The sequence below is a fragment of the Lissotriton vulgaris genome, chromosome 6 (assembly GCF_964263255.1).
Source record: "Lissotriton vulgaris chromosome 6, aLisVul1.2, whole genome shotgun sequence".
NCBI classification, from domain to species: Eukaryota; Metazoa; Chordata; class Amphibia; order Caudata; family Salamandridae; genus Lissotriton; species Lissotriton vulgaris.
In genome coordinates this window covers 1,302,735,355-1,302,755,739 of record NC_141694.1, presented here as the reverse complement: position 1 = coordinate 1,302,755,739, position 20,385 = coordinate 1,302,735,355, and the positions used below count along the sequence as shown (strand labels likewise).

The following is a 20,385-nucleotide window of genomic DNA, read 5'->3' as shown; positions in this document are numbered from 1 at the left end:
AGCCCCCTTCAGGCTCCGAGCAACGTCCTGCATTGCAGTTATGTGCCCGGTCGGTCTCCCTTTGTGGTCTATCCAGACACCCAGATATTTATATGCGGTGACTGATTCCAATGCCTTCCCCTCAATGAACCAAGTGCTCTTTTTTGTTTTCGAGGAAGAGACTGCCATTACTTTGGTTTTCGTAGCGTTGATCTCTAGTATGTTGGTGTTGCAATACAGGACGAGGGAATCGAAAAGTATTTGAAGACCCACCTGGGTTTGATCGAGCAAAAGAGTGTCGTCAGCGTAAGATGTTTATCTGAGCATCCAGTTTGTCTGCGTGCATACGAGCAGCATTGGGCATTGAGTTCAAAGCTTGATTGGTGACTGAGAGAAGAGCCTCGACCTTGAGCATTGCTGGAGTGTCATTTGGGTCCCCTTGCCTGAGTTCTATTGGGGAGTGTTTTTTTTTCAGAGAAGTGGAAGTGGGCTGAAAGTGCGTTGATATCTGAGTTGCTTAATGTTTGATTCTTTTGGGAAATTTTATTTACATCTTGGTGGAAACTACGAGCTTTGGTTCCGACTTTACAGCTGTTGTTGTTTGCTGAATGGGCATTAAAAGTACTAGCTTTGGTCTCGTGGTGGATTAAATCGTTATTCCCGGAATGGCGGAGGTGGTTTTCAGCAGTGGGGAACGGAGTAGATGTTAATGAGGGAAGATCAAAATTGAGTTTTTGGCTATGGTCTTCCGGTGGTACGACGTATGATTTTGATTCATCTTCAATGAATGGCGACCTTTGTGAGGTCGGAGGCTGAAGAGCTTGTGTTGGAGAATGGGTCGACAAGATCCATATTATAGAGTCTGATGATTTACGCACTGAGTTTTGTGAAGGGATTTTGACTTTTCCCGTTTGACTGGTCATAGTTTCTGTCTCGGGCTCAAGTTCATGAGCTACTCTATGAGGATTCAGCGTGCCAGAAGGAGGTGGCATGGCAAGAGGAAGAATGATTTTTAGTGATTCATCTGGTCTAGGATGTGGGAATTGCTGGCTTAAGAGAAGTAGGGGTAATTTTGGGCAGGCAGGAGATGCAGTAGCTGGATCCTTACCACGAACAATTATTTCGGGGTAGAGTGAGACTAAGTGAGGAGAAGTTGAAAGTGTTACTAAATGGTTGTGAGAAATTGTATTCTTGTTGTGTGAGAAATGAGGGGCACTTTTATTTAATTGTTTGATCCGAATAAAGTGGTCCCTGATGTCGCCAGTACCACTATTTGTCTCTCTGAGTGGGTGTAAAGGGGGGTTTGGTTGCATTTTTCCCCCTTTCGTGCTTCTAATGACTCCTCGAGATGAGCCCCAACTGCTCCAACTGATCCAACTGTGCCTTCGAGTCGCGGGGGACGCGGGGATGTCTGACATCCACGGCCACCCACTTGAGGATACAGCAGCTTAGACTTCTGTTGTTTGGCGGACTTGTGGGGGCGATGAGTGCTTTGTGGTTGGGTGCAACTCCTTGTGCGCATTGTTGTGAGAAAAGAGCTTTTCCTTCACTTTCTTACTTACTTATTTATTTATTTATCTATTTATTTTTTCCCTTCCTCCCTTGATTTTATTAGAATTTGCTAACCTCTATCGTTGGATTTTATTTCTCTTTCTCTTTGTTTAAAAGTTGGATTTAAAAACACTTCTTCACTTTGCTTTATTTAGGAGGTTTTTTTGTGGTTTGTTTGTTGGCGGGAGGCGTTCTATAGGTATAATCTGAAAGAAGGCCGTCACAACTCCCGCTTAGCCCCCGGCCACACACCTGCAGCTGCACCTCACACTCCTCGCCTTTCCGCTTTAATCTTACGCTCTATGTCAGGAGCAGAAGCCAGCGGCCAGCAACAGAGGTAGGGGGCAGATGGAAGGCGGGAGGGCGGCGAGCAGCAAGGAAAGGGTGTCCCCTCCTTCCCTTGCTAGGCCTCACTAGAGCAAAGCTGCGCTCCGCCTTCTGGCTTCCTCCTTCAGGTCTTGCAGAGCACTAAATGGCGAAATGAAGGGTCTAAAAAGCACAACTTTTCCAACCACCAGTGTTGTGTTTAAGCAGCTTTTGTAATGTTGCTTGTCCTTTGGAGTGCAGGTTGCGACCTGTAGTCCTCACAGCGGCTGAGAGAGGAGGAGCGGAGAGGGGGCTGTGAGGAGCGAAGCGGAGAGGGGGCTGTGGATAGGGCCCACAGAAGCGTCTGGTCACGAGCGGAACTCTCGTGGGGGGGCCACAGGCAAGATCAGACATAGTCGGACCTGCCAAGGTCAACCCCCCGGGCTCTTACTTTGCGGCTGCCTCTATCGGCAGCCGCGCTCGTGCTCACGTCTTTCGCCCTGTCTCAGCCCTCGGAGGTGATCTCACCTTCTTTGCTGAGTGCTGGTCCCAGTAATGGCGCTGAGAAGTTCCTCGGACTGAGAGTGTGGGTAGAGTGCGGATAAGAAAATCCTGCGCTGTCACAGAGCCCTCTGACTGCTGCTGCTGCCGTTCACTCTGTCTCGGACAGCTTCAGCTTCGGTCAAGGCTTTGGCTTCAACTTTCAGTTTTAGGTGCAGCCGTCTTTCTGAGCCTCTGCTCCCTGCTCCCAGCTCGCTCTCACTCTAACTCTCGCTCCCCCTCTACAAATGCTCACTGCAAATCAATGATTCTTGCTATCTATCTGTTACTAGTAGGGGGCTGGGTTAGATTGCCATCTTAAACAGATCACAAAAAATTGATTTAATGTAATTTAACCCGGGAATGCACATTGCTTCATCCATGGACAAGTAATCAGAAAAGATTGACCAAGTAAAGATAGACTCATGTCCAAATGGTGCACCAAAGCAACAAAGGGCATAGTGTGACTATATCGGCTAGATGCGGGTTAGTACAATAGACACTTGAGAAAACTACTTTCCTTGGTCTGTAGTGCATTGCTATTGTAATGACCCCCTACACCAGCCCCATAAGTGGCAGGAGCTAATACCCGGGGCTTGCTAACATTTCTTTAAGGGGCCGGGCACCCAGCTTTGCTGAGAACCTAAAGATTTCATGGGCACTTCTATTCATCTTACTCCAAACATTTGTGATTGTGTGTTTCCAAGAGCTGTTGCCTGCAAAAGTAATGTCCAACTATCAAAAAAGTATCGACAGGGCTTTATCCATAAAAAAACGTTTTACATTTCTTTTGCATGGCCCCACAGATCGTGGTGTAAGGTTTATTTTTATTGACCACCAACTTCCTTGCGGTATTTAAGGCCTCAAAGGCGTCCATAAGTTGCGGCAAGCCACCGGGATCCTTGCCAATAAATCAGCATCATTTACATATAGTAACACGGGTAATGGGCTCCTGGCGACTGAAACGGCGTCCACTTGTATATCTTGTAGAGCCTTATCCACCCCATTAATAAAAAGAGAGCATAATAGAGGTAACCAAATTTACTACTATCACAGCTTTATGCCCATCAGACACATTTTGCCAAATCCTGGCAAACAGGTGGGACCATTAAGTCCGAGATTAGGTGGAACGGATTCAGCAGTAGGTGGATGAGTAAAAAGTGAAATATCATCACTGATTCATTCATTACCGACTTCCTTCCGTCAGTCTAAAAGTAGGCGGCATAAATATTAGTCTGTGACCAAGAAGAATTTTAACATGCTAAATCTTTATTGAAATTATCATTCTAAACATATTTAAACTTATTTTAATATAACCAATCACCTTGGATCCAATCTATCATTAAAGAACGTCATCATCTGCCGATCAATCAAAAAGCATATAGTAGCCTTTTCTGAAGTCTTTCCGTACTGATATTTTCCTATTCCAAATCAAGGAAAGGAAGGGTGTAGGACACCTGAGTTTCGTCTTACTTTCAGGCATTTTAGATGTAATTTTGTGTTCAATATTTATTTTTGTTTTCTTCAGTGTACTTCGCGGCTCTGCAGCATTTTTCATGGATCCAGCTGTGTCAGCCAATTAGAAAAAGATTATATTCTAGTGTCTGACAGCAAAAGATGCATTAATCCCCTGTAATGAATCAAGATTACAAGATGTTAGGTTTTAGGATACCCGGGATTACTGGGTGTGGTAAAATGTAGGCACAGTTCCAAAAGCAGTTCAAATTCATCCCCGGTGAAAAGGTCGGTGACGAGGAAAACATACAGAGATATATGCATTAATTTCAGCTTCTGCACTTTAGCTCCCATAGCTTGCCAAACAATTGTAATTGCATAATAATGGCGGTGTGAAACCACACGGAAATTTTAATTTTAGCTACTGTCACCTAATGTAACCGATCTTTTAAACAGATGTTCCTAGCATTGTGAATATTTTTATAGAGGAACTCACAATACGAATAAAAGTAGATCCTGTAAAACAATACGTTGGATTACAAAAAAATCAACAAAAAACAAAACATCACCGAGCACCAGAATAAAAATACAAAATTAGAATATAAATAGCCACGGAGAGCTCAACCCCTGCAATTTTCAGAATTTCGCAAACTAACTGCTAAACTTCAACTCCGGAACAGCCGGGGGCATATTTTGAAGAAACGGTGTTAACATTATCGTCGCTTTAGCGGCAGAAAACTGCAGCTAAGGCGGCCATAATGGGCTTGAATACGCCCTTGTGAATTCCCATTGAAGCCCATGTTCTGGTGTGAACATGGGCTTCTATGGGAATTCTCCACGGCGTATTATCAAGCCCATTATCGCCGCTTTAGCTGCAGTTTTCTGCCGCTAAAGCAGCGATAATGTTAACGCCGTGCTTGATAATATTTCCCTAGGTTTATTAGTCCATCATGTCTTTCTTTCCTTTGCAGTTGTGAGCATGGAACTATTGGTACCATTTATTTAAAACAAACACTGTTGAGTTCCACCTTGGGTATAAATTTCTCTCACTGCATGCTACTGACTGTTTGGTCTATCTCTTGTGGAGTGGGTGCATTGCAGCTCATGAGGGACTTAGGGGCATATGTATGAAAATCCCTGTTTGCGATTCTCAAATAGCGATTTTTTGAGAATCGCTATTTGAGAATTGCAAAAAGGGATGTATGTAGAAAATCGATTTTTTTTTGCGATTTCTTAGTTTTCCTTAAGTGCGATTCGCAAATTGCGAAATCGCAATTAAGGAATACTTTCCCAATCCTTTTCTATGGGCCAGGAGGCCCATGGGAATGAATGTAAAGTCATTCTCAATTTGCAATTCGCAATTTGAGAATCGCAAATTGAGAATATTTTCAAGGGTGCAAGGGTGTCATAAGGACACCCTGATGCACCCCTGAAATGAACATGTTTGCGCATAAGGTGCACATACATGTCCTAAGGGTATGAATTTGCACCATATGGCACCTTTATAAATGCAAAAAAGTGCATTTGTGAAAGAAATCGCATATTACCTTCAACTCAAAGTTGGTGGTAATTTGTTATTTCTTAAGGAGAAATAGCACAACTTGAGTGTTTGATACATAGCATTTAAGGAATCGCAATTTGCGATTCCTTAAATGCTTACACAAAATTAAGGAATCGCAAATTTTGCGATTCCTTAATTTTGCGATGAGAAAACAGATCATACATCGTGTTTAGCGATTTTTCATTTTCAAACGCAGTATTTTTGCGAATCGCAGCGTTTTGCGAATAAAAAATCGTTTGATACATATGCCCTTGGGAGGCATATTATAAATCAACTGTGTTAAAATTATCGCTGCTTTAGAAGCAGAAAACTGCCACTAAAGCGGTGATCATGGCCTTGATAATATGCCCTTGTGAATTCCCATAGAAGCCCATGTTCTGGTGTGAACATGGGCTTCTACGGGAATTCTCTACGGCATATTATCAAGCCCATTATCGCCGCTTTACCGGCAGTTTCCTGCCGCTAAAGCAGCGATAATTTTAACACTGTCCTTGATAATATGCCCCTAATTTACATCTCAAAAGTAACCCGGATAAACAAGAGTTACATTTCTTACATTTAACTTTAATTTTATGCGGGAAAAAACCCTTTTTGTTTTATTTTTGTTCACTGTAGCATGCTTTTTATATGTTTTAGTCAAGAATTGTGTGTGAGCCACACATACATATACACTTGTATACACACCCATACACACTCATGCATAAAAGTGCTCAACCCAGCTGCTTAAAACATTGGCAAAAACGTACAGGACAGGTTTTAAGGATGTGGTCAAATACAGAGACACAGCCTCAAGGGTGCCGGCGTGGATTACCACATTAACATAGATGTATTGGCTTTGAAACGCTGGAAGATCAAGAATCATAGCACAAATTGGAGATTTATAAGGAATGATGTGTGGACTGCATAACAGTGTTAAATCAGCAAAGCCAATTTGCTATAAGAGTAGTTGTACAGTTCCTGCAGGTTTTATTCCTAAAATGTCTTGTCCTTTCCTTACAGATCTGCATTTTGCTAAAGTGTAAAAGCACACACTTGGATACATGTGGAGAGGCCATTGAAACCAGTTCAACCCAATTTAAGTCCTTTTCTCTGAGCGGCACATTTGGCACACCCTTTGTATTTCCAGAAGTCTTGCTGACTGGGATTAAATTGGCTCCTGGAGACTTTGAGGTAAAGTAGACTTCTGTTCATTTCTCTGCAAATGGATTTCATGGCTTCATTAAAAAGCAAATGCAAAACCAACAGTTGATGGACAGAATTAAGGGTGGGCGTAAAATCCGTTTCGCGGGCGAATTTGCGGATTTTCTGCGATTTCGCGATCCGCGAATCTCGCAAAATCGCGGTAAAATCCGCGAATCAGCGGGGACGAATTTTCAGCCAAGCAAGGGTTACAGCAGCAGGTGCAAAAGTTGAACCTAATTTCTTTGTAACCTTTTCCAAAAGGGTTACAAACAAATTAACTTCAACTTGGACACCTGCTGCTAATTGCTTCCTGGTGCCTCGTTATCTATTTGCAACTATTCTCTGACCCTGCTCTGACTCTTGAAGCAGGGTCAGAGAATAGTTACAAGTAGGCAACGAGGCACCTGTACAAGGAATTAAACCTCATCAGGAAGCACTTACAGATATAAAAAACAGGAAGAAGGGAGAGGATGGCAAATACACCCATTTTGAGTTGTCAGGAGGGGTTAAACTAAAAGAGACCTTTACAGCACAATTTTCATATGCATTTTGCTAAAAATAAAAAGCTGTATGTACTGTAGGGGTAACTCAGGAATCTGGACCTTTAGAGATCCGGCCTCTCTTTCTTTCTCTCGTTCTCTCTCTCCCTCTCTCTTTCCCTCTCTTTCTCTCTCTTTCTATCTATCTATCTATCTATCTATCTATCTATCTATCTATCTATCTATCTATCTATCTATCTATCTATCTATCTCTCTCTCTTTCCCTCTCCCATAAACGACTGCATGGGTAACTCCGCTATGCAAGCGGCTCGCGAAGACGCAAAAAGCCCCGCGAATACGCAAAAAACCCCGCGAACACACAAAAAACCCCACGAACACGCAAAAAAACAAAAATTCGTGAATTTTGCGGATCGGGAATCGCAAATCCGCAAATTCGCGGATCGCGAATTCGCAAAATTTGCCCATGCTTAGACAGAATGCAGAACAATGTCATACATTCACCCCAAGTACAGAGATCTGGGCCTAAATCCATCGTTTTTTTGCACTCCACACCACCCCAGTTCAGACATGGCCATATGCAAATCAGACTTGACCCTGTGCCTCATGGGAACAGTCCAGCCCGAACTGCCAAGCCATGTCTTTCCTGGACCGGAATCAAGCATCCTAGGACCGCATTCTGGCTATCAGCCGTCTTCTGCCAGGATAGCTTGACTCCAGTGGTGTGGAGAGCATGGGACTCACGTCTGAGCCTACCCATCCCACTCGGGGGGACAAATGCAAAACCAACTGTTTATGGGCAGAATGCAGAACAATGTCATACATTCACCAGAGTACAGAGATCCGGGCCTAAATCCATCGTTTGTTTTGCCCTCCACACCACCCCAGTTCAGACATGGCCATATGCAAATCAGCCTTGACCCTGTGCCTCATGGGAACAGTCCAGCCCGAACTGCCCAGCCATGTCTTTCCTGGACCGGAATCAAGCATCCTAGGACCGGTTTCTGGCTATCAGCCGTATTCAGCCAGGATAGCTTGACTCCAGTGGTGTAGAGAGCATGGGACTCACGACTGAGCATAACCATCCCACTAGAGGGGACAAATGCAAAACCAACAGTTGATGGACAGAATGCAGGACAATGTCATACATTCACCCCAGTACAGAGATCTGGGCCTAAATCCATCGTTTTTTTGCACTCCACACCACCCCAGTTCAGACATGGCCATACGCAAATCAGCCTTGACCCTGTGCCTCATGGGAACAGTCCAGCCCGAACTGCCAAGCCATGTCTTTCCTGGACCGGAATCAAGCATCCTAGGACCGGTTTCTGGCTATCAGCCTTCTGCAGCCAGGATAGCTTGACTCCAGTGGTGTGGAGAGCATGGTTCTCACGTCTGAGCATACCCATTCCACTCGGGGTGACAAATGCAAAACCAACAGTTGATGGACAGAATGCAGAACAATGTCATACATTCACCCCAGTACAGAGATCTGGGCCTAAATCCATCGTTTTTTTGCACTTCACACCACCACAGTTCAGACATGTCCATATGCAAATCAGCCTTGACCCAGGAAAGACATGGCTTGGCAGTTCGGGCTGGACTGTTCCAATAAGGCACAAGGTCAAGGCTGATTTGCATATGGCCATGTCTGAACTGGGGTGGTGTGGAGTGCAAAAAATTGATGGATTTAGGCCCAGATCTCTGAACTGGGGTGAATGTATGACATTGTTCCGTATTCTGTCCATCAACTGTTGTTTTTGCATTCATTAAAAAGCAAACTCGATAGAAGAGCAGCTATTTTATTGGAATTACTGTTTTATGGCTGCAACCGTTTTTTTCTTTATCTAGAAGGCACCTGACCAAAATCTTTCCCTTAACAATTCGTGCATTGGTTGGAACCGGTAGTGTTTACTTTCATATAAAAAAACACTAATTAAATTGAACAGTGATTGACATGATTTGTAGTTCGAAGATGGATATTGTGTCGTTACACAATCCAACAAAACACAAAATGTAAAGTCGACAAATAACGCTCATTGAAAGTTGAATGAGTTTCTGAAAAATAAGGGACAAATAAAATTATCGATTGTAATGATATATTTGTAACACCAAGGAGATTATTTCTGCCAATAAATATTACGAGTTTATGTGTTTACTTTGATAAGCAACCTCTAAATCCAATCTAATAGACCCCAATAAGCTCATTGATAATGGGCAGTGTGAACCGTTCTCAATGAGATAGATAAATAGATAATTTTGTTATGCATAATTAATAAAAACCTTTGCATGTGCAGTCCTGACAATAACAAAAATACATATTGAAACGTTAAAAGTTGGTTATCAATAGTAGCCTCAAAAACTCATTGTAATGTTTAGTGAGGGTGGAAGCTACACATTTTTTTATGATGGGCACTATTCCCGTGGCAGCTTTTGGGTCTTGGAGGGGAAGCCGCTATGAATTAAAAAAAACTTGATTAAGGTGATCAGTTATGTGTAATTAAATGTGAAGTGTAGGTACAGCAAGCAAAAGGGGCAAAGGCTCCGAGGTTGAATACCCCTTAAGGGATTCAAAACCTGCTCTTTAGCACTATGTCCTACTAAGTCACCAAGGTCTTCCCTTGAGTATGTTAAGTGAATTAAAGTGCCTCCTAGTAGTGAGGATTTTGTCCTCTGTGATTGATTCAACAAGCAGTCTGTTTCTCTTTTTGCACTCAAAACTCTGATCAAGTTTCAAAAAATTATAATGAAGTGCATTGCAAACTTAAAGAAATATGCTATATTAAGATAGAGGAAATCACTCTTTAATAAATAGCATTTATCATACACAGCCGGGTCATTGATCTAGTTAGAGTAGAGCAAACATTATCTCTTTAGGTAGTCAATGAGGACCCTATTAAGGATCCAAGTAAGGACAAATAAAGTGACCATTCCTTTGCGCTTTCATTCTTTTCACCTATCCCACCTCCACCCCCTTGTCTTTTCAATAAGAATTGCGTGAACCTGTGCATTGAACTGCTACTAATATCATTTGACATAAGGCACTGAGGATTTTTTACCATGGTATTTCATTGTTGAATAAAGAAATCGCTAAATTCCAAAAATTTATTTAAAATTCGAATTGTTAAAGGAATTATACTTTGTAAATTTACTGTTGTTGTATATTCATCATTTCCGAGTGTAAAGTGTAATTTTACTACAAAGTGCAGACTTACATGTCTCCACTCCAGGAACGAGAGGGAGATTACATTTTATAAGTATGAAGTTACTACCATTAATTGTTTACATGTGTCATAGATCTCCCTATTGTAAAGTATACGACGAAACAAAAACGTTTATTAAACTTAAAAAAATATAGCAAAATCTGTTTATGTAATATATAAATGTAAATTATTTTTATATATTTTTTTAATGTAGACGAAAGCGAAAAAAGCTACAGAACTAATAATTTACTTTTGAGTTACATAGCCTAAATGTATCCATTTTCTTTTAAAGATTTATTAAAATAATCTCACCTAATATTTATTCATTATTCATTAGACATTATGAAAAATCATGTATGGAATAGGTGTGGACAGATTGTTTAATTCTGTCTGTGGACATGGAACATTTTTGGTCACTCCACATTACTGTTTAAAGTGGAGTTCTGGCCAAGTTCTTCCAATCACTGCATGGCGGAATTTTCCTCATGTGAGGCTTCAGAAAATGTGATCTGGCAAGCAAGAGCATGAACACAAGCAAAAGTTGGCATCCCCTAGCGCAATTTCCTAAAGCGGGCAGTCAGGAGTTATCAAGGTCAGTGTGCTGCCATTCTAGTAGATTTACTGCTGCTCAAGCAAATTTTCTACATGAGAGGCAGTAAAATCAATTTGATTTGCCCAAGCTCTTGCACAACACATGGTGATTTTTCAGTGCTGCTTGCACTACTGGTGCTAAAGTTGTCTGCAATAGTATGGTTTTCGCCCGCTGGTGGACCTCTGTGGGATTTTGCAGAGTTTTTATGTAACCCTGCGGAATTTCCTGGAGTGAAAACCTGCGAGTTCCGGTCACCCCTTGTATAGAATTCATTTTAAATATTCAAAATAATGTAACATTCATTGTTGAAAAAATAAAAGGTTAATACAATTGTGTTATCATAAATGTTTTATTTATATATAAAAGGCAACATCAAACCAAATGCATATATATTTAAAAAAAAAAAAAGAATTAACTTATTTTAACATTATTTCCTGTGGGTTTGAGTTTAGGTCCCTGCTCCCATTATTCTCTGTAGGAGATTGAGCTGGGGTACATTTAATATTGCTGTGGGTAATTTAAGGATGTAGTAACTTTAGATTTGCAGTTTGTGAATAACAGTGTGCTTACTCTTTAGTGGGTGGTTGTCTGACCTTCCCTAAATTCTCTGTAGCCTTCCCAAAACCCCATCGTGCTCCTCCCTAACCCCTACCATTTTGTCATAAGTATTCTCTATCATCCAGACACTAACCCAGACCCTTCCACACTTACTATTATGTAATAAACTTGCATGTGTGTGGCTCTCCCCTTAGAAAAGATAGAAGAAGTGATTGCCCCCTCTAGGTTTATGAATAGCATTTTCTATTAAGTAGAAGTACTGTAGTATTTTATATTGTGGTAAATAGTTTTACCTAGTCATTTTTCCGTATAATAATTACAAGACAGCTCATATAAATGAGAGGCAGAGTCCGTGGTATCTGAGTCTTAAGGGTTTTAATGGAAAAACCTCAAGGTTGGAGATCATGTTCCGTCACCACTAGGGTTCGGGAAGGGACAGTCAACGTTTTATTAACATTACACATTATATATAGTAAAGTAACATAATTGAATCCAATACAGTAGGCGTAACAGGTGGAAAAGAGCAGATAAGAACACATGTGCGTAACAGGAGGCGTGAAAGAAGGCGTGTAATAGGCGTACACGGAGGCGTGCACTGTGCATGTCAGAGAAACGTCATAAGAATCATCACAAGTGGGTGGGTGCTCAGAGAAAGTTGCAGGATCAGCAGAAAAGTGCGGATGCGCACGCAGCTAGAATGACGTGACATAGACGTGTAACTGGGGAGAACTTTAACACTAGTAGAGGAGACAGAAGTCTGGGATGTCAGAACGACCTGGACCTATAACATATCTGGTATCTTATGTTTGGAGGATGTATTATCTGAAGTAAAAGGTCTCTCGGGCAGAGGCTATTCTATACTGAATGCTAGTGCGTGCATATGTGTCTACGTGTCTACGTGCAGGGGCCATGGGCCTACTATGGCAACGGGAACTGTAAATTACTTGCATGGTGACAGGAAGGCTTGCTCTTTGCTCTGCAGCCAGATGTTTACCTAAATCACTAGACAGGAATGTATTTTCGAGGAGGCCGGACAGATAACTTGAAGGCAAAATACGGTCTTGGCAGGCAGGCCAGGTTGAGCCAGGCACCGCTTCGCTTGGCAGGAAGTAAGGCAGAGGTCAGGGATACGCGTCCATGCTGCAGCTTTCAGAGGCAGGAGGCAGAAAGGGCTTGGAGACAGAAATCAGGGCCTAGCTCGGCAGAGCCAGGAAACGTAAAAGTGTACCATGTAAAGACGTTGGCATGGTATGGTTAGGAACTGAATTATCGATCCACTCATGGTGGATCTGAATGAGGACATGTTAACGTTGGACGCAAATGTATTTGCGTCTTCATATTCGGTCATGGAGGGAAATTACATGTACTTGAAGCACGTACATGGAGCCGTTGGGGTACACGGTAGGGGACACACTTGACCATAAAAATTTCAATTACCTCATTCCCTCCTTGTCCCCTACGGACCCTTCATGATATGTCAATTTTCATGAGTCCATCTATCTGTTCATATAAAATCATTTGCTCATCTTTTTTCATTCGGGATTTGGAACGTGGACTTGGATGGGGAATACATGATGTAGCACACAGGCCACAAATCGCTGGCCCACATTGTAGACATAGACAACAACTGAATACTATGAGAAGGGCTATTCCAAGGAAGGATAGGACTTTCCATCCCCAGGCTGATAACACGCTCCAGAGCCAACCGGACCAGGTCCAGGTGCCTGGATTCTGGTGTATCTGACTTGCAATCTTGTGGAGCCGAGTTATGGCTCTATATACTGACGGTGCATTATTTGGAATGAAAACACAGCAGCTAGATCCGATGACTCTACAAGCCCCGCCCCTATCTGCCAGGATGACGTCAAGGACGAGACGATTTTGAAGAACGACAAGTCTCATAGCAGATTGCTCATCTGTTAAGTTACCTAAGTTAAGTTAAGTGAAGTAGTGTGGCTCACTGGTTAGAGGCGGCAGACCCGAGAGCAGAGGATGGCCCGGGACCAGGGTTCGATTCCCGGCACGGCAGGTTTCTGGACCAGGGTCAGCGGACTCGATAATTCTCTTGCCTCGGTGCCCACTCTGATCAGCGATCACACTCGGCAACTCTGGGCATTAGCTTGCCTCATCTTCACTAACGGCCCCACCAGACCGCCGGGGATGCCTGGTCTCACCCTGGAGATACCCATTAAGGGACCATCTCTCAGGGAAGCCAGGAAGGGTTTCGCAGCGGTCGAAGCGCCTTGGGACCCTACGGGTAAGTAGTGCGCTATATAAATGCCAATACATTTACATTTATACATTACACCTAGGGCAAAAGTAGTTTCATTTATTACTGCTTCAAGGGTTCTGGTCAAGTGACGTATCAGTTTACTATTTGAGACAGTGCCTAAATAGGGGAAGAATCCTTTATTGAAATCTGTGTATTGTTCCCATGTCGTTTCAGTGTAATCGACAATCGGGAGATCTCTTTTGGGTCTAACATGAATGAGATGAGAATTTCTATGGTAATCAGGTGGGGCTAGAAAAACAGGTGGCAGTAGGAATGCAATGTAACAAGTACCATCCCAGTCTGGAGGTAAACTTATATAAGCTGTATGGCCACAAATGAAATAGGAATGTCGGGAAGCTTTGAATGTAGACTTGCCCTTATCACTGAATTCAATAACTGTATTACAATCGCTGTGTCCTAGATGTACTGAACCAGTCTTTCTGACGCATAGATCACCCTTCACTGGTAAGACTGAAATAGAGGGTGAGTTCGAACTAGTTTCTGACTGAACATTCAAAATCATGAGGTTAAGTGTAAAATTACCTAATCCATATACTTCGTTTTCTAGATCGGTACCTGTCATTTGGGGAAGACCCTCCTTGTCTGGGAAACAGGCCTTATTCATAACGGTATTCAGGTCTCCCCATATCCAATTACCTTGGGAAACTTGGGACTTACTGTCTAACGAGGACATTAATGTAAACCATGCACCACATGAACCATTATGTGTAAACGGGTAAGGAAAAAGAGGCAAGGCTCCCATCATTTTCTGGTAGGGAGGGAGTCGGCCACATACCCAGCAATTGGTGGCATTGCTGGTCTGGTGAGAATGGTGTAACATACGGATGAATGAATTGTTGCGCAGCGCAAGTCGATATGAGAGTTCATGCGGGGGCAGATCACTAAAGGTGTGGTCTGCAGTGTCATTAAAAGAAGAATGTACATGTGAGGCAATAGGAAAGAACATATGCAATAATATACTTATGCCAATAATCGCAAGACTCAGAAAAAACATAATCAATAATGTAACAATACAGTAGCTTCGGAGAGATTTACAATATTTCTGTTTCTTGATCTCCTGTCTATCTCTCTCTCTATTGGGGTCTAACTTATACATGTCAGGAACCTGTCTAACCGCTTCACCTAGGAGAGGACTTAAACAATAAAACTGTCTGACTTACTAGACCTCAACTTTAATCGGTACTCCTGAGACGGAGTTCTCTCTACCAGGGGGAGTTTAGTATCAGTCTCTGGAATGCGAAAGTCCTGGGAATCAGTTTTTGGCGGAAGTCCATGAAATCGTTTTACGTGGCTCGAGTGGAGCCAGCCTTTACGGCCCTCTAATTTGATTGCAGTCCTTGTAGTTAACAAAACAAGCTTCGGCTCCTTCCAGCGGGGCTCCAGCGGACTCTTCCGATCGAAATTACGGACGTAAACATGGTCACCAGGGATGATCTTGTGTGGCTTCACCTCGGTGTTGTCTGGAAAGGCTGCAGCGACCTGTGAACGACATGATTGTAGTGCAGACATCAAGGAAGCAAGGTAATCTGTCAGCATATTACTGTCAACATCAGTGATCTTACGAGGCAGAGGCGTCCCCCACATATTCGGTGGCCGTCCAAAAACCACCTCATACGGGGATAGCCCTGTCCTAGAATGGGCTATAATTCGCATGTAGAAGAGAGCAACTGGAAGGGCTACTGTCCAGTCTACCCCTTTTTCTGCACAGACATTGGCAAGACGTGTTTTCAGAGTCTGATTGTGTCTCTCTACTAATCCAGCTGCTTCGGGATGCCGAACACAGTGGAACTTTCGTTGATAACCTAACAGAAGGGAAACCTGTTTCATGAGCTCGGACGAGAATGGCTGTCCGTTATCTGAATACACGACACGAGGCAAACCAAACCTCGGGAAAAATTCACGAACCAACTGCTTGGCAGTGGTCGGGGCAGTGTAATCTGGGACTGGATATGCTTCTGTCCATCGGGAAAGTGCACATACAACTACGAGGACATACTTGAATCCTCCACAATGGTCAATCTGGATATAATCCATCTGGAGGACTTCAAAAGGATGATCAGGAGGATGAAATCCACCTTGCTCTACGGGAATGCCTTTACCTGGGTTGAACTGACAACAGATCATGCAAGTACGCACTTTCTGTTTTGCTGCTGCTCGTAAATTGTTATTGAACCAAAGGTTTTGAATACTGTCTAACATGGCTTTTTCTCCTAAGTGTGCAGGACTATGTGCTGTGTTAATGATAACTTGAACCATAGAGTCGGGAAGAAACCATGTGGCTTTTCCCTTCGTCATCCATCCATGTTCTGTCTGGATCCCTCCTAGTTCCGTCCATTTCTTGATTTCGTCTGAAGTAGCATGTGTCTGTATGTCAATTACATCTAGGGCGGGATCCCTAACTGTCATGCAATGTGTTGGAACTACTGCCTTTGTCATATCAGTATGAGTCTGTGCTGTATGTTTGGCTGTTCGGTCTGCCAGGTTGTTACCCTGGGAAATAGTGTCTGTGACTTTCGTATGTGCTTTACACTTCATGATGGCTATTGCTGTAGGCAAATGTATTGCTTCTAACAGAGCTTGAATGAGGGGACCGTGCTGGATCTTGGCCCCGTGTGAAGTTAAGAAACCTCTCTCTTGCCAGAGGACTCCGAACTCGTGTACAACTCCGAATGCATAACAGGAATCTGTGTATATGTTAACTTTCTTGTTCTTGGCTCGAATACAGGCTTGGGTCAGAGTGATGAGCTCTGCTGCTTGGGCAGACAGGGTGTCAATTCGATGTGTTTCTATGACTTCAGTTTTAGTGGTCTCTGCATACGCGGCCACTAACTCTCCTGTACTTGTTCTCATACATGAACCATCCACATAAAGTGTCAGGTCTGGATCTGGTAATGCGATATCTGTCAAGTCTTGTCTAGGCTTCATTTTAGTGTTAATGACTTCCACACAGTCATGTGCCATAGGGTCTTTTGTACTTAACGGCAAAAGCGTAGCAGGATTCAGTGTGTTGCAGCGTCTGATTTCTATGTGTGGCTGGAATAACGTCAATTCATAACCTGTCAGTCGTGCTATAGTCAAGTGCTGAGTCTGTGTACGGTTTAAAAGAACTTCCACGGAATGTGCAACTTGTACTGTCAATTGGTGTCCTAATACAATGGAATCACTTTGTCTGATTGCTAGAGCTGTTGCTGCAACTGATTTCAAACACGCAGGCAAAGCCTGGGCTACTGGATCTAATGTACTGGAAAAATAAGCACATGGTTTGTGTGAACCTGCTTGATCTTGGGTGAGAACTGACAATGCAGTACCTTCGCATTCTGTGACAAAAAGTGTAAAAGGTTTACTGTAACATGGTGTTGCTAAAACAGGTGCTTGGCATAGGGCTTTCTTCAAGTCGTCAAAAGCTTGTGTATGTTCCTGAGTCCAAGGGAGGACAGTCGATGACGCTGCCTCCTGGGTTGTCAACTGTATAAGGGGCTTGGCTAGATATGCGTACTGAGGGATCCATTGTCTGCAATAAGAGGTGAGGCCTATAAAGGCCCATACATCTTTTTGTGTCTTGGGTTGTGGCATATGTACAATTAACTGGATGCGGTCTGGTGTAAGCTGTCTCCCCCTCTTGGACAGCAAGTGCCCAAGGTACACAACTTGCTGAACACAGAATTGTAGCTTCGAAGGTGACACTTTGTGCCCCTTGTCGGCCAGAAAATACAGGACTGTCAGAGATGCTTGTTCACATTCTTGTTCACTTCGGGCGGTGATCAATAGATCATCGACATACTGAAGTAGGGCAGTGTTAGCAGGCATGTGGATACTGTCAAGTTGTCTTTTCAGTGCTTGGCTATAGATACTCGGACTTTCCGTGAACCCTTGAGGTGCACGTGCAAATTTAAAGCTTCGGCCATTTAAACTGAATCCGAAAGGATACTGGCTTTCCGGATCAATGGGAACACTAAAGAAGGCATTCTTGAGATCAATTACAGTAAAGAACACCGCTTCAGAATCAATAGCTGTCAACAGAGATGAAATATCTGGGACCACTGGGAACTGAGGTATGATACATTTGTTAAGCTCTCTAAGGTCAATCACTAGACGATACACAGGAGGTGCATTTGGATCAGTACGTCTAAGAATCGGAATGATTGGAGAATTACAAATATTGGAGTCAGTTTCTACAACTACTCCTTGAGCAATGAGCTTGTCAATTATTTTCAATAAGGCTGCTACAGCCTCAGGTGGCAATTTGTATTGTCGGATTCTGGGCAGAACAACTCCTGACTTGAGTGTGACACGATGCGGTGTAATGTGCATACATCCTACATCAGTAGGGCCTTGTGCCCATAAATGCTGTGGTACATTCTGTAATCGGGGATCAAAATCTCTCAACACATAGTGACCCTTAAAGTCACGCAAAAACAATCTCACTCCTTCCGGAGAACAACAAATTACAGCTCCTAGAGCTTTCAACGTTTTAATACCAAGCAAGTTTTCTGGACATGACTTCGTAAGCAATAAATCTGTAGTGCGTGACAATGGACCAACTGCAAGGGGAACTGGTTTCGATACTTCATTGACAATAGGTTTTCCTGAAAATCCAAGGGAAACATTCTGTGAGCCTGAGAGGGGTGCCCCTGGAACTTCGTCATGACTAATGGTAGTTCTGCTTGCCCCTGTGTCAATCAAAAATTTTCTGTCTTTTCCTAATACCTGACTATGTACATAAGGACCCTCTTGATCTACAGGAATCTCGATGAGAGGCAAACCTACTTCCCTCTCTAGGCTGTTTCATGAATACTGTTGGTAATCTGGATACTCTGACTGTGCATACTGGTACATCTGTTGTGTAACGTGTTGTGTTGCGGCAATGGGCTGGGGCTGTGGTACCGCTACGGTCTGTTGCTGAACATGCTGTGGAGCAGGTTGCGGGTTCTGTTGCATATTCTGCTGAATGTATTCTGGCCTAGGCTGACGTGGTCTTTCTTTCGTTTTGCCTGTGGCGACATTGTGTTTCAGAACGGCACAATCACTGATAAAATGACCTGGCTGTTTGCAGTAATTGCAATTTCCTTTAACAGGACCTGTAGGACGATTAGTCTGGGTGTTCTGCATGTTACCTCTCTTCTGACCATCTGCTGGAACAGACTGGGCAACTAGTACTTTCATTTTAGTGTCTTTCATGCGTCTCTGTTCATGATCGTGTTCCTCTCTGATTCTGTTCTGGTGGTACTGTAACATTTGTAACATTTGAGAAGGCGTATTTGCTTGCCATGTACTTTCGACCTTTAATACTCTGTTCTTAACCTGGGGCAAGTAATTCTCAACTAGTTTGGTTACAAAGAGATGTGGAAACGACTCGCTACTTGTTTTCAGGCCACTATCAATAATAAAACATTTCTCTAATCTAGAATAAAAATCACTAGTGTCTTCGTCTGGTTTCTGTTTGCAGGCTGAAATCGCATCCCAATCTTCCTTTTTAACTGTCAATAATCTAGGCAAAACTTGTGCTAACAATCCTGGTAATGCTTTAGTTTTGTCCCCAAGACCTAAACGTGGGGTACGTCCTTTTTCTTCATCCTCTAATTCGGTCCACTTAATCTTTTTATCTCCCACCTCCCAATCTTTCTCTTTCAGTTTCTCGTAAATCCCTGCCGGCAATAATACTTTTAACATTTTTAGAATGTCTGAATATGTGTAATCGCCCATTAGTAACATGTCTTTTAATTCACGGTGGAAACCTGCAGGATCTTTATCGTGACAAGGTACAATTTTCTTCATTTCTAATAATTCCATCTTAGTTAAAGGAGTGTATACAAACACACGTTCAAGCGTATCATCTGGCTTCCTGATTGGATGTACTTCTCGTAAGGGATTCTGTCTGTCTAGGTGATATGGCTGTCTTACTGGGGGTGGAACGGAAACAAGACGTGGAGTCAGGAACGTACTATATTTGTGACGTTGTTCTAAAATAACATCAATTAAATCGGTACCTAGGCCTCTCCATCTTCTCAGGAGTAAGTCTTGCAATAAATTATACAATGGACCTGGATCGGACTGTTGGTTTTCATACTGGATAATGAGATGTTGGGTCATGTATATACCAGCCAATCGCTGTTCTTCTGGAGTAAGGCTTAAAAATGTTTGCACTACTAGATCATCTTTATATCTTCTGTCATCCTCGGCCCATTGGACTGCTGACCGGGCTAGTTCCTGATCACGTAAGGTAGTGAGTTCATGATAACCTATTCTTTCTTTCAGGATTTTATCAGTAACTTGGAATATATGTTCAAGAGAACATTGCTCTGGTATCGGGGAAAGGTATTGTTTCTTGCTTTCTAGACGAATGGGTCTGTCGAAAGGACTACCTAAAGGATACTGTTTAGGAAGTTTCGCTCTACCTACATACGCTATCGTCTCTCGAGTCGTTGTTGGATTCTCTAACTCTTCCTCCTTCTCTGAGGATTCTTTATCGTCTGACTCTACTGCCCTATCGGTATTCTGTCGGGTATGTATGGCTAATATCTCTTTACGGACTTTCCTAGTCATGGCATCTATACTATTCTGTCTGTCATGCTTACCTTCTGCAATATTCTGACTCCATTTAGTCAATACATCCATCTCTTCTTGTACATAGCCTGGTCGATCTCGTTCTCTTATTAAACAATTAATCA

The 20,385-nt window shown here is 42.9% G+C and overlaps 1 protein-coding gene across 2 annotated transcripts in view; it reads left to right on the top strand.

The window, feature by feature from the left end:
• LOC147708820 (pantetheinase-like) overlaps nt 1-20,385 on the top strand; it is a 359,649-nt gene that overhangs the window by 281,360 nt on the left and 57,904 nt on the right. For both annotated transcript variants that reach the window (XM_086927439.1, XM_086927438.1), the window contains exon 6: nt 6,392-6,562. In XM_086927439.1, the coding sequence (XP_086783565.1) occupies nt 6,392-6,562 (171 nt within the window). The remainder of the gene's footprint in view (nt 1-6,391; nt 6,563-20,385) is intronic.